Source organism: Protopterus annectens, chromosome 2.part1 (assembly GCF_019279795.1).
Source record: "Protopterus annectens isolate FY-2018-M chromosome 2.part1, PAN1.0, whole genome shotgun sequence".
Taxonomy (NCBI): Eukaryota; Metazoa; Chordata; order Ceratodontiformes; family Protopteridae; genus Protopterus; species Protopterus annectens.
Window position 1 is genome coordinate 77,557,616 of NC_056729.1, and position 14,852 is coordinate 77,572,467.

The 14,852-nt window shown below is 39.9% G+C and overlaps 1 protein-coding gene across 4 annotated transcripts in view; it reads left to right on the plus strand.

The window, feature by feature from the left end:
* The window catches only part of SH3D19 (SH3 domain containing 19), a 2,322,497-nt gene that overhangs the window by 1,224,446 nt on the left and 1,083,199 nt on the right, over positions 1–14,852 (plus strand). For all 4 annotated transcript variants that reach the window (XM_044062032.1, XM_044062033.1, XM_044062034.1 and 1 more), the window contains one exon: positions 5,691–5,886. In XM_044062032.1, coding sequence (XP_043917967.1) covers positions 5,691–5,886 — 196 coding nt within the window. The remainder of the gene's footprint in view (positions 1–5,690; positions 5,887–14,852) is intronic.

Genomic DNA, 14,852 nt, shown 5'->3' on the forward strand with positions numbered 1-14,852 from the left:
AGAAAAGGTAAAGTAGATAAGAAAATGGACCATCTTGTAATAACCTAGAGCTTGTAGTGAATGTTTTTTGTTTTTGTGAAATAGTCACTGAAAGTTTGACAAAACATGACTGAATGTTTAATACACGCATGAGAAGTATTGAACTGATTTGAGTTTTATCATGATGTTTCAGGGGTATGATGATAAGAACTGCCACATGAAGTGGCGAATGAAGAATGTTCTCAAATGTTCAGTCCATTGTGGGGGGAGCATATCTCAATGATCAGCTGGTATATAATATTGGAGGCTTTCGAGTCTGTTTTACTTGTACTGCTTTTCTACTACTGCAAAAGAATTGTAAATTAGAATTTAAGTAATGGCTGGTCTTAAATTTAATTTCCTGATTTTTTTTTTCTAGAATAGAAATTGAAATTTACCTTAGGTAGTTAAGAATGCTTTTAAAACCGTAGTTAAAATTGTCTTTGTGGGCAATACTTTTATGAAGTACTGGTATACTTTTCAAGTTTAGGCTAAGGTGTCAGTCCCTGCCCCCATTACTAGTTCACGTCTCTCTTTTAGATCACTTCCCATTGAGGAATAGTAGTACACCATGGCACAGGACAAAAAAAAGATTTTCAATTAAATATATTTCATGACAGACAAAATGGTGACAGTGTGTGTTTTAAGGCCCATTCTAAACAGTTGTCAAAACTAATGTTTATTAACCCTGCCTTTTTGTTATTGTTCCTAAGGGTATAAAACCTTAAATGTATGAAAGTGTGTACCTTTAGGGAGCAAGGCCATTTAAGACAAAGCCTGTCTTTTGTACCCTCCATACTCCTCCTCTTGAAGTACACCATTTCATTATAGGGATACAAGCAGAAACACACAGAAGCTGTCATGTAATAATTGCCACATTTACTCCTAAATCTATTGTCACTAAATATAGTGGCAGATAGTGTATAAACAAAATGGAGTTATGAGGGAATGGTGCATTATAAATCAGTGTTGAGTGCCTGTAGTGATTTTTTTTGTTTTGTTTTGCTTTTTTCTTTTCATATTTTTAAACAAGAAACATCTTTATTGAATTACCACTTATGACATAGGCAGTCATACATTTCTGTAAATGAAAACAAACCATATTGGCATGTTTTCAGTTGCAAATATTATACATCACATACACTCTTCTATACTGTCATTGTCAGTCAAACATTACATAGCTCATTCAGTCCCTGCCTTCCACTCTTCTATACTGTCATTGTCAGTCAAACATTACATAGCTCATTCAGTCCCTGCCTTCCCTTAAACCCCATTCCTCCTCCAAAACATTATTCTGCATGTATTGTTCCGGCAATTCCCATTTTTTTCTATATAATTTGCTCATACCCTTTTCTAAAGATCCCACTCACATGACTGTTGGGTTGTGTCTGAATACTCATAAAGGTCCTTGTTTCCAGAGGTGGGCAAAAACTTTCAGGGCCTGAATGAGAACCCTGTCTTTCAGGTTGGTGTTCTTTCTTGTGGCTGAACTGCCAATGGCCCTGGACCTTGTAGATGGCCATCCATGCCCTCCAGGCCTTGTCTGATGCATCTTTGTACATTTCTTGACTTTGAGTCTGCACCTTCAAAGGCAGTCTGGATTGATGTTCACTTAGTATGCATCAAAAGTTCTCCTTCTTATGACAAGGCATGAGAGAGATCTGTCTGTCCAGATGAGGAGTGTGTTGAAACCATATATTTTTCAAGGGAGCACTTCCTCTCATCAAACGTAATTTCAGAGAGCACAAAAACAGCTGGAATTACTTTCGCTGATAGTGACGTTTACTTTTTTCCTCCATTGGTGTTCCTCCATTGGTGTACAATCTCAGAGTTGGTATATATAAGTTCTGAGGGTGTGCTGGATGTCCTCCCCCCAGCATAAAGGATGCAGAGAGGCTCTTCTCCCTACAAAAACAAAGTTGAGTTGATTGAAGGTGGTTTCAGCAGTTTTTTTTTCCCATTCACAGAATTTACCTTTAATGACTCGACACAAATCCATTTTTTCAGGTACCACTGAATTTTCCTGATATGGATTCTGGCTAAAGGGAGCATTGGCATGGTTGATGCCATGAATCCAACTGCTCTTAAAACCTCCCTGGCTGAACAAGCTGTGAGGTAATTTGTTCCTACCCTTTTCTAAAGATCCCACTACCAGTTCTTTTATTTCTGCTTCTATATTCACTACTTCTAGTATGGTTGGTTTAGACTTATATTTCCATTTTTCTAATAATTGCTTTTTTGGCAGCCACCAGAATTAAACTCAGCAAGGTCTTACTGTGTCTAGGCAATTCTGATTCTGTATCATAGCTCAAAAAATCATTTCCTTAGTTACACCAATTTGCTCACCTGGTATTTCTGACAGAGTAGTCTGCAGTGAATTGTTTGCTTCTTTTTTTTCAACCTGTCTGGTGCCCGTTAAACTTTCCCTTTCCACTCATTTAGTTGGCCTGTTCATGTCCCCCTGTAGACAAGGTCTATAACAGGAACTGAGCATTGGAGAGCAGTGATGTCATCCATTCTGGCAACAGGGGGGTTGTACTTTAAGTCCTATTCCCTACAGCACAGACTCAGGGGAAGGATGTGGAGTTTGATATGCAATGGGCATCTTTAAGAGAATGCTACTCACTTCCACAAGTGATGTAATCCCTCAGGACTCTCTGCCCTTTGAACTGGCACTCCCTTGATGAAGATGGCACTCCCTTGACATCTCCTGTCTCCACTGGGGATTCTACCATGGGACCGTTCTTCCTGTGTCCACGTGGCAGTACTGCAGTTACATATTTGTTCCAGTGCCATTTACTGTAATAGTTCAGTAGTATTTCATCACGTCCAGAAGTATGAGAAGTGCAGAGCTCGAGTAACTTTCAGATGGGATGGTGAAGATATCCCTTTGTTGTTGGCATGATGTGTACTGATTGATGTTATTTACCAGGGCCCACTACAGTGGGCAAAGCATTTAGATGCACTTTTATTGCACCCCTTATGCAGCTGTTGTGAAAATATTTGACCATCATGCTTGGGATATGCACAGCTTCTTTGGACTCTTTTCAGTGCCTCTGCTCGTAAAATGATTTGTGCAGCCCCAGAATTCGCAAATCTTATTACTGAATTGCTCAGTTGAGATCTCCTCCTAGAAGACTGCAGTAGCCTTTCAAAGTGTAGACCTACCATGTGTATATTTTGTCATCCTGTGAGAAAGAGCAGTCACAATTGCAGCCTTATTTGTCGAGAACTGGAACATAACACCACTGGTTGTTGTGGATGGCTAGTACTTTAACCTTCAATACACTAGTGTCATAGACTTCACTAATAACCAGAAATGGGCAGCAATTGAGAGGATTTTCACAGGGGTAACCAAAGGGCTTTTCAAAGATGTGAAGCAGAAGCATGACTAGTAGAAGGTAAGGGACTTAGAGCCCAGGTCTCAATCCAGACCTGGCTCCTCATCAGACTTCATTGCATGTGCAATGACCTCTGATACTTAAAACGTGGGGTCATTATCATCTGCAGAGCGAAAGAGATCATATTTCTTGTTCCTTCTGACCAGGTACAGGGGTAATGTGACCACCTGTCCAGTATTTGTTGCTATGTGGCAAGACTTAGGTTGTATCCTCTGACCCGCTTTCCATCTTCATCAATAGGCCAACAACCCTCAAATTTGCAGAGAGCAGGTCCTCAAGTCCTTTGTGTCTGAGGTCTGGGCCAGAAGGATCATTTCCATTCAAGTATCTCTTCCTAAGGAGCTGGCTGTTCATTGGCAAGAGATGGAACACTACTGTAGGCCCTCAAATATCCATTTTCCTCCTCTGCCTTTTCCATCCTACTAGTTAATTTTATCCATCTGTTTAGCAGTTGATAGAGAATGATTGAGCAGGTGCAGGATATCATTATTTAGTCAAGTTGAATGGCAGCACTGAATGCTATGTTGATCTTTCAGTTCTTAATGCAGCCCCCCCCCCCCCGTGCAAGCCTCATCATACCTCTCAATCTCTTAGTGCAAAAAAACTGGAGAAAGCCATAAATAGTGGGGGTACAAAGGCCGTAAAATATGGACACTTTTTAAATATTGCTCTTAAAAACTTAGAAAGTTGATAGAATAACAGATTTTGCATTAGCATGAAGCTTCTGAAAGGTACGATGTCTGAAACTCAAATTTCTATCATTATTTTTCTGACTTCAACCCTCAAAGATTTGCCAAAAAAACTGCAGTCAGACCAAAAATATGAGGCAAAAATCTGGACATTCTGCAAAAATCTGTATAGTTGATAGGTGTGATGCCCACTGCATCATAGCACGACATCATATTACTTGAATGTTACACACAAGACCATTGCAACCCCTTCATTTCTCTATCACAAGAGCTGGTTCAAAAGCATTAACTAAAAACGTCTGACACGGCTAAAAAAATCTTCTCTCCTACTACCCCCATCCTGAGGCCACTTCTTTGGAAAATTTGTCAAGCTTATGAAATCCTCCTTGGAATAGCCATCTGTGTCCTCTCCCACCCCTCCAGAAAAGTGTTTCAGTGTTTGTCTTTGTCCCTTGAAGCCTTTAATTGTGGGTGCTAGTTCCTTCAAGACTTCAGATCCGTCCGCACCAAAGAAGGCTGACCATGTGTATTGTCTACCTCTAGGTGGTTTTCACTTCACATCAGATATCACAGTGCAGTTTTTTTTTTTTTTTTTTATGATTTACTTGCTCAGAAACTCTAGCAGTTGTTCATTATCCCTGGACAGGTAATGACATGTTTAGCAAACAAAAAGATGTATGATTTTGTCCTTTTTTTGTGTTTGAGGTGTCAAGTTACTTGACTCTTATATTTCAGTTGTAGATTTCTGTAGGCAAACAGGTCATCAAAAAAAAAAAATACCCCTCCCCCTTCCTCAACTCGGAGGTCATCAAAAATTACCCTCTCCCCGTTCCTCAACTCAGATAAGCAAGGGATTGTAGAGAAGACCCTTAGTACTGCTGATAATGCTTCACATAGTCCTTTAAGTAGTTTTTACATTTCTGTTCTTTTATGTGGATTTTAGCATGATCACTTTTCAGTAGAACTGCTTTGCTGTCAGAGTTTTGTGTTAGGATCAGCAGACATGGTACTGTCAGTGTGCATCTGAGTCATAAAGGGCAGTAATATGCAACCCGTGACATGGTTTGGCTGTATCCAATTCCAAGTTCAGCCTTGTGTTTCCTCAGAGGCTGATGTGTTTCTTTGATGTGCTAGAACAGTCCTTTTGATTCTTGATAGACTTCCACATAGGAAATGATCTAACAACTAAGATTATTTTATTTTACATTTAACAAGTTCTGTGGATGTAATTGACTGGTCTGGTACTATATCAGAACAACAGTAATTTATTTCATTGTTTTTCCCTTACTCAGTGTGATATTTATCTGCTGAAAAGCTCACATAGAATGAGAAACAACTCATTACATATTCTCTTGTTATGAATCCATGTTTGCAAACATATGATTATCTTGTTTCAATAAATATACCCAGTTAAAAACCTTAGGGGAAAGGAGAGGTGTGCTTTTTCTCCAAGTCGTGCATGTATATGTTATACCAGTGTGGTGTTTATACAATTTCATTATTGAGGATTCTGTTATTTTAATTAGTTTTTTTTTTCTGACTCAAAAGGCTGACAGTTATTAACTCTTTTATTTGGTTTCAGCTCCCCCCATCCTATGATCAGGTAATTAGAGAAATTGGGCGAGAGCCAGTAACTACAAGAATTAGTAATGTATCTCCTGGTCGCTCAACCACTACGATTGCAACACAAACCGACTTTGAAGTGCCTGGCAAAAGGTCTGTTGTGGAAAATGGTGTAAGCAGCAAGTTGAACCTAATTGATGCAGACCTTATTTCTTGTAAGTTGAATAATTTTACTATTTTAGTAGTATGAATATAAACTGTTTGGATGTTTTTTCTGACACAGTGGCCCCAGTTGGAATTTTCATTATCAGAGTGTTTAAAGCTATGGATAGTACAGTGGTTAATGGGGCTTCCTCACATCATTTTGTTCTATGTTTTTTCCTCAATGTTTGTGTGTGTTGTCTCTGTGTCCATCATGGTTTTTGCAGGGCTCCTTCCCATATCTGAAAGGTATTCATAGTTGAATTGTCAGTTCATCAAATTACCCTTAGGAGTGTGTACATGTACATGTGTATGGCTTTGGACTGGCATCCTGACCAGAATTAATTGTGTATGCCCATTGCCTGCAGGGATAGGCTCATTCTCCTTGGTGTTCCTGGGTAGAATAACACAGTTACTTAAAACAAATAAGTATATTTGTAGCTATTCAGTACATTTCAATGGTTTTATTTGATGTGACTGCGGTGGTGGTGCTGCGGTAGCGTTGTCGCCTCACAGTAAGACGTTGTCCTGTTTGATTCTCAGCTAGAGCGTCTTCTGTGTGGAGACATGCGTGAATAGGCATACATTCGTTGAAGGTTGTGCGGCAGGGCCGGCAACTCGGCACGTAAAAATCTACTGCCAATTATTAGCGGACCGGAGTTCCGCTGTGGCGACCCCTAACCGGGAAAAGCCTAAATACACAACGACTGCTCTAAGGATGGAGTTACTCTTGATGAATGTAATAAGTGAAACACTTGGCAACCGTAACAAGAACGGTTTCATATGGATCTTTTGAAATGTTTTTATTAACAATGTTAGTAGTTCCACTATATTCTTCTGATGTAGTGGCCAGATAAACTGTGATGGGTGTATGGTCAGAAGCAAAACAGTGGCATGTTCATATGTGTTCATTTTGTTTGTTTTATGTTTTCTACAAGTAAGCTCACTATAGTCAGAGTTTGTTCTTATGTGTTTGTATTTAATTTAATTATGTTAACTAGGTAGATGGGCTGTTCTGTGCAGTGGACCACACTGTCTGGCAATACAAGGTACAAGCAGCGTATTACAATGCATTCTATCATTATATAAATCAGCAACAGTGCAATTAATTAATTAGAGAAATATAATTAATGCAAGTAGTTCTGTCATATAATACCAGCAGTAATACTGTACATTAATTAATTGTACTTAGCAGTAGTTTTGTCTTGCGTTCACTGTGTACTGTAAACATTTTGACTGCAAGCATGAAAGCATAAATACATTGAAGAGGCAGTGTCATTTAAGATGCAAATGCACAGAATAAACAGAGTACAGAATTTAAATTTGTGATCAGTTTACAGAAAACAACTCGGAGTACACTTTAAAAATATCGGTTTACTGAGTTGTATCTAGCCTGTTTCTGATGTTCATATGTACAAGACTCCAAGATTCCCCAATATGTAGAAACCATAGAGTTAATTCTGTTAAATTTGGAGGTGTAGATGCTTAATCCCTCCATAGGGGAGAATGCATGTGGGGGTATCTGGACCCCCCCCCCCCACCGAAGAAGCAGAAACCTATCACAGTTTATTTTAGTTGTTCTGACTACTGCATCTGCAGTGTATAGTAGAATCACTAACATTCAAAAAAATTTTTTTTCAAAAGATCCATATGAAGCAGCTTCAGAACAATGTATTCATCAGCAACTACTGCACTCTGTACTTGACAATAATCTTCTCTCTCCTACCCAGCATGGTTTTCTTCCTCAGCACCAGTCGAAACTCTGCACTCCTCAGTTTCTGCAGTTCCATTAACCTCCATTGCAACCCTGGTAGCAGTATTCCTTGGTCTGTCCACAGCCTTTAATACCATGTCCCATCCCAGATGTTTTAACCGACTCTCCTCCCTTTGTCTAGACAGATCATCCCTCTCATGGTTCTCTAGTTATTAATGTGACAAATGACAAGCAGTCAAATGGAACAGCAGCGTCTCCTCCTTTCTTCCTAGGCCCACTCCTATTTAATATTTTCATTAGTGACCTACACAAAGCCACCAAAAAATGCCTCCAGTCGTACAGTCTGCAGATGACACCGTGCTCTTCTGTGCAGCTAAAACCATCAAAAATATTTCAACTTACTCAGGTATTCCTCCTTTCTGAAGAAGTGTGATTCAGCAACTCCCAACTCCTTTTGAATCCCCCAAAAAAACAAACTACTCCTCTTCAGTCCCAAACTATTCCATGCCAACAAGTCCAGCTTCAGTGCAACCTCTTCCAATAACAAGACAAATGAAAGTTTCACACTCCAAGCTACAAATAATAGACAAAAACATGAAATTTGATCGGCATGTAAAAGAAGCAGTCAAGAAACTCCGCATTCTTTACAGAATTAAGCCTTATTTAATTGAAGATGCAAAAATATCCATAGCCATAGCATATTTGCTCTTAGCCCTTCTCTACAGAGACCCCATTCTTATCAATTTTCAGGCTACTCAATCACATCTGCTTGAGCAGTGTGCTGTAACAAAGTAGGTAAATTTGCAGCTAACCTGACATATGGGTAACACCACTGCTTACCCTTAATACAGCTTCTCTCATCAGAACTTTCTTACGCCTTCCTCCCAATTGAATTATACAAGTACTGTTATCCACAGCCCTGAAAAATGTACAAGCCTGGCCAGTATTCTTCAGTATATACCAGATAAAAACCCGTATTCAAGTGATAAAAAAGTGTGACCAAATCTAACCGTTCAACAAGCAGTTCACTTTTGTCATGTCACATCTCCAAAATGTGGAATAACATCCCCATTCCCTCTAAGACTCGAAACAACACGTAAATCCTGTAAACAGAATCTAAAGAAACATTGAATGGATACCTGCTCATGTTCTTGTGCCACTTCTGGCAAGATTAATCTACTCTCTCTCAACACTACTTAACTCTATGTACAGTAAATCTGTTCTACTTCGTCCTGCTCTTACTCTGACCCCAGTTAGAATACTATACTTCACTCCATCAGTGCTTCCATAACGACATTGTTCTTACATCACTAGTATCAAGTGAGCCAAATTTGTATTAGTAACCATTGCACCTTTGTCCTTTCCCAACTATGACTAACGTAGCTATTATATGCTTGGCTTATGTAAATTAACCTAAGTACTGCTTCACAGTTAATGCACATGTTTAATCTACTATGCGTTGTGTTTAACCTATGTGTAACTTGTATACTGTCAAGCCTCACTTAGTACTTCATTTCTGTTGCATATTGTATGTTATTCTTGAACTTAATGTGGAGCTTTTCTCCTAAGGCCACTGCTGAAAAAGAGGCACTGCCCAGTTAGATCATCCCAGTAAGCAAGCAAGTAAATTAATTATTCCAGTAATTTTTTTTTTTTTGCACTCAACATGTTTTCGTGAACATGTTTGCATTCAATCGCTACAGTTCCATAGAGTTAATCTGCTTTGGAGTTCTGATTCATGAAGTTTGCTAAGCTTCACGTATAGATCAGCATGAACCTGTCTCTTTAGTGGGATAATAATTTCATTTTGTCACAGTTGCTCATCCAGTAATGTACGTGTTGCTGCAAATGTGGTCTAAGTGTGATCTATGGCCATCCTTAATAAGTGTAATATTTGATTAGTGAATTAGGTCTAGATTGGAGCTGCACCTTGTTACTCTGAAAAGTCCGATTCATGAACAAATGGCAGTCCATACGATGATGTTGAAGGGGGAATGGGAGTCCCTGCAGAAGGTGTTTCCACACATGCACACTCTCCTGACCAAGTGTCACACTGCCTGCAGTATGGACACACTAGGCTTTTCTTGCTGGCAGTGATGTACTTCCATTGTTTCAAGGGTTGCCAGTGCAGCAAACTGGCCTGACTCTCCCTCCCATGACAGGTGAGCCAACATCATCCTCTTACTTCCGTTCTTTTGTAATCCTTCCAGCAGCTCTGCTTCTTGGTTACCATAAGGCCAGTAAATATTTCTTCTTGTCTTTCTGTTCGTGTGGGCTTTTGGGTCCTTTGCTACCACCAGTTAACAAATATGAATTCAGAAAAAAGACTTCACTCTCAGACAAATACAATTGCTTACTAATTTGCTTTGGTATTAAGCATAATGCTAAAATTGTAACATCCATGTAAAGTTCAGTGATGCTACTAAGCTGTCATAGAAATCTGCATTAGAACATTTTTAAAGTTCCAGCAGTTGCAGAAGGAGCCATGGGACCTAGAAAAGAGCAAGAAGTTAGCCTGCTGTTGCAAGACATTTCCCTGTTGTACTTTTGTTTGGTGACATCCAGCTGCATAGACATTTGTCTGTTGGATATTTCCTGTGGGCAAAGAGAAGTATGCAGTGCCATGCCACAGCTCCAATAAACAAGTACATGTAAGCAGAAGAAATGATATTTGTTGTACCTGGTGTACAATGCATACTTATGTAAGTACAACATGAAGAAGTGTGCTACAGCACATAGGAAATCCTGCATGCTACTCCAGTCACACTAATGCTCCAGTACGTGTTTTAGGTAATTTGCTCCTAGGCGCTGTGAAGGGGGCAGTGGCCCAAACACGTCAATCGTAAAGGCACTGCCCATTGTGCACTGCAGTGTCACTGCCACTGACATGCCCTCTGGGCAGCCTGCTGCTGATGCCCACCATACTGCCTGCTTCTCTTAGTGCCTTGGTGGTCATGGACATTTTTTTCTGCCAGTACATTGTCTTTATCAACAGGAAATTTGTGGCAGCCATATGTCTCTGCAGCTGAATGATACTTCAGCCATGTGTCCCTAAACAAATGTAGTACAGGAAATGTCTTGCCACCCAGGAGCCTGAACCTGTTTTACTGAAACAATTAACCCTCATGCTAAATAAAAGGGTCTCAAAAGCCAAAATGAGTAAAATTATCTCTAAAAACTAGTAAAATTATCTCTATTAGACTCCAAGGAAAGGCATTCAGCATTACATTTATGCTCCAGCTATTGATGCCAAAGAGGAGGAAGGTGATCAGTTTTATGAGGGTCTCACATTATGAAAATTTCATTAAAAAAAAATTACATTTAACTTAGGTGATTGGGGTGCTAATGTTGGTAGACAAAGTACAAATGGAGTTACAGACAAGTTTGGCCTTGGACTATGAAATCAAGTGGGATGTAGACTAATAGAAGTCCACCAAGATAATTCACTGATCAGAGTAAACAATCTTTTTCAGCAGCCTAACAAATAATGTTACATATGGGTATGACCAGATGGGTAATACCGAAATCAGATTGTCTGTACCCTTTGCAGTCAGAAATGGATGAGCTCTGTACAGTCAGCAAAAAGAAGACCTGGACATGACTGTGGTTTAGACCATCATATTGTTATCACAAAGTTTAGGATTAAGTTAATGAAAACAAGAAAATCCTCCATGGCAACAATATTCAAACTCAGCAGTATTCCATATGCAGTGGAGGTGAAGAACAAATTTAAATGATTAGGCCTAGTAGCTAAAGCATCTGAAGAACTTTGGATAAAGGTTCATGATATTGCCCAGCTGGTACCAATAAAAAAAAATATGTCAAATAGCCCTTTTGCCTTCTTCATCTTTTTTGTCTGTCTGTGGAGGCTTTAAATGTGGCTAAGAAAGGAAGGAGGGCAATGGCATTAGTGAAATGTCTCATACTGAATGCAGAGTTTCAGAGGATAGCGGGAAGAGATAAGGAGACATATTTAAATTAGAAGTGCAGAGAAGGGGAAGAAGCCTATAAAATGGGGAAACCAAAAGATGTATTGAAGAAGACCTAGTGGTTCTAAGGAAAGTTTCCAGTTAAAAGCAGACATACATTAAAAAAGGCAACGATGGGTGGGACATAGCAGCACAAATTAAGAAGTGGGGGCAAGAATATACAGAACTACATAAGAAGGTTCCTAACAGCAGTGGTTCACATGTTAGTATGTTATCTGATCTACAGCCAAACATCCTGGAAAATGAAGTTAAATGTACTCTAGAAAGCCTTGCTAATTACCAAGGCTGCAGTAAGTGATGGCATTCTTACTAAATTGTTTAAAATTATGCCAAACGGTGCTTTTACATTGTCACTTGGGATTGCCACAAATTTGGAAAGTACAACAGCGGTCACTAGAAAGGGTCAGTTTGTAGTCTAATCCCTCTAAAAAGACAATGGTAGAGCATGGTCAAATTATTAACCAGTTGCATTTGTTTCACATGCTAGCAAGGTAATGCTTAACATCCTGTATTGCTAGACTCCAGCAATATGTGGACCAAAAACTGACAGATGTATAAGCTGATTTTAGAAGGGACAGAATCATCAGAGATCAAATTGCCATCATCCACTGGATAATAGAGAAAACAAGAGAGCTCCTGAAAAAAATGTTTATTTCTGCTTTATTGTCAACTGTAAAGGCTTTTATTGTGTGGATCCTAACAAACGGAGGCAACTTCATAGAGAAATGGGGATACTGACTTTTCTGTTTCCTGAGGAAGCTGTGTGCTAAACAAGAAAACAACAGAATATGAAATTGATGACTGATTCAAAATTGGGAAGTAGCATAACAAAGCTATGCACCGTCATCCTACTTAGTTTATATAAAGAACTTATCATGCAAAATGCTGGATTAGATGAATCAGATGCTGGAATCAAAATAGTCATGAGAAATATTAACAACTTCAGATATCCAGATGGTACCATTCCAGTGTTAAAGGTAAGGAAAAGTTGAAAAGGTAAGAATAAAAAACTCAAAAGCTGGCTTGCTTCTCAAGACACACACAAAAAACAATAGTAATAAGTATATGTCATTGCACTTTTAAGCAATAACCCATGGCTGGGTGTAGGTAGTACTTTGCAAGCATCTTATACACATGAACAGTACATCAGGAAATGCAGAAGAACGGGAAAGAATGCGGAGGAGCACTAGAGCACTGTTATAAAAAGACGTCATTGTACAATAGCAGTAACTCATCACTGGGTGTGGGTAATGCTGGGTTTACCCATGGTTGGTGTGGTTCGATCATGAGGGCTGTTCAGAAGCAACAGAGAAAAAATGAATCTCTGATGCTTTTTTAATATTTAACAATGAGACAAAAATGTGAACATTCTCCAAAAATCCGAACAGTTCAGAGGTACGACAATCTGCCCAGACAGCTAAGAAATACAAGTGAAAACAGGTACATTTCTGATGTTCTTCATGTTTCACTGTTGCAGTCATCACATTTGGGTTATCTGCTTGCAGTAGCCCTCAGTCGACCTGATTATCAAAGTCTTAGGTCCTGCGTCGGTTGCTGTCTCATCTTCTGTGACGTCAGGTAGTCAGGGGTATAAAGCATGCAGCCGACTCCATTACATCAATCTTTCTTGCCATGCGGTGCCCAAAGCAGAAGCAGTTCGCAAGTGCCGGTTGGCCGACTCCTGAAATTTTCGTTTTCAAGTTTCAGAACCAAAGTCTTCAACTAAAGCTAAGTACCCCGTTGGGGAAACTTTTTCTTGCTCTAAACCGATTTCAGTAAAAGTCAGTAATTGTATTTCTTGTGGAAAGCAAATACCTCATAAAGATTTTAATTCGTACTGTATTCCTTGCCTAGGCCCTGACCACGACGTACCTCACTGTTGGTTTTGTGCCTTATTTAAACCACAAACTGTTCGTCGTCAGTACATTTTCGCTTCTAAATATTTTGGTACTCTGTTCAATTATCCAGATATGTCTTTGGAAAGCCACCAGACTACCGACATTCTGAAAAAACACAAAGATAAAGACAGACAGGCTGCCTAGATCCAAAGCTGCCGATGACGCTTCTCCTAAGCTAGTCGCTAGTTCGCCGGTACTTAGTGAGGCACTTTTGCAGCCCCTGATACCTGCTACTTCAGATTCGCAGGCCTCTACTGAGACCCATTCAAAGTCCGGTATGCTGCGAGATGCTTCAGCTGTGGAACCTGCAGATGTCTCTACCTTGGATGGGTCCGGAGCCACTATGCAGGCACCGGCTTCTGAGTGTGTATTCAGGCCTACTGACTTGCATATTAAACCGATGCCATCTTCTTCTTCTAGGCTTAAAACTCGAACCATGCCTAGGAAACTGATGCCCAGACCTCATGGTCAGGCCTCTATGCCTAAAAAACAAATGATAAGAATGGCGGAAGACCTTATTACTTTAATCAGGGGAAGCCAACCGTCCCCCTCTAAGAGACCTAGGACTGAATTTGCTTATGATACTTCTGACCAGGATTCTGAATTTTCTGTCTCCTCTGATGACCAGGATTTAACCTTATCTACCTTTGAGGATTCTGATGCAGAGGACTCTCTTCCCTCTGCTTCTCCCCCAGAGGATTTTTCTTTTGGTGAAACCTTGCATACTCTTAGGGAGCACTTTCACTGGGAAAGCCAGGATTACTCTGATTCTAAAAAGAGGCTTGGAGATTTCTTACTCCTGCCCCAACACAGGCCTTTAGCTATCCCTCCTGTGCCGGACATTGTTGACGATGTCTTTTCGGAATCTAGCTTGGCCCCTGACTCTTTACCTCCTGTTCCCAGAAAACCTGATAGATATTACAGGGTTCCTGATTCTCACAAGCTCCTTTTTAAAAATCCTACTGCGGATCCTGAGACCATTTCACACAGACCCAGGGGTATTAAGGCTACTACTGCCAAAAATCCTACCTCCTGTGATAGAGATTCCAGGGCGCTGGATAGATGGGGTAAGAAGGTATACACCTCTGCAACCTTGGCCATCAGGGCCTTAAATTGCCAGTTTCATATGTTAAAGTATCAGCAGCATATTATTGGATTGCTTAAACAGAAAATGATGTTGATTCCTGATTGTGCTGAAAATAAGGATTTACAGGATTTAATGCATTCTGCTGAACATGTTGGAAAACATACTTTGCAATGTGGTTTTGATTCACTAGAGGCATCTTGCAGGGCTGCTGTCACCGGGTCTGTACTTAGAAGGCGTGCTTGGCTTAAGGAGCAATCTTTACCAGATCATGTTAAAACTAAATTGCTGGATG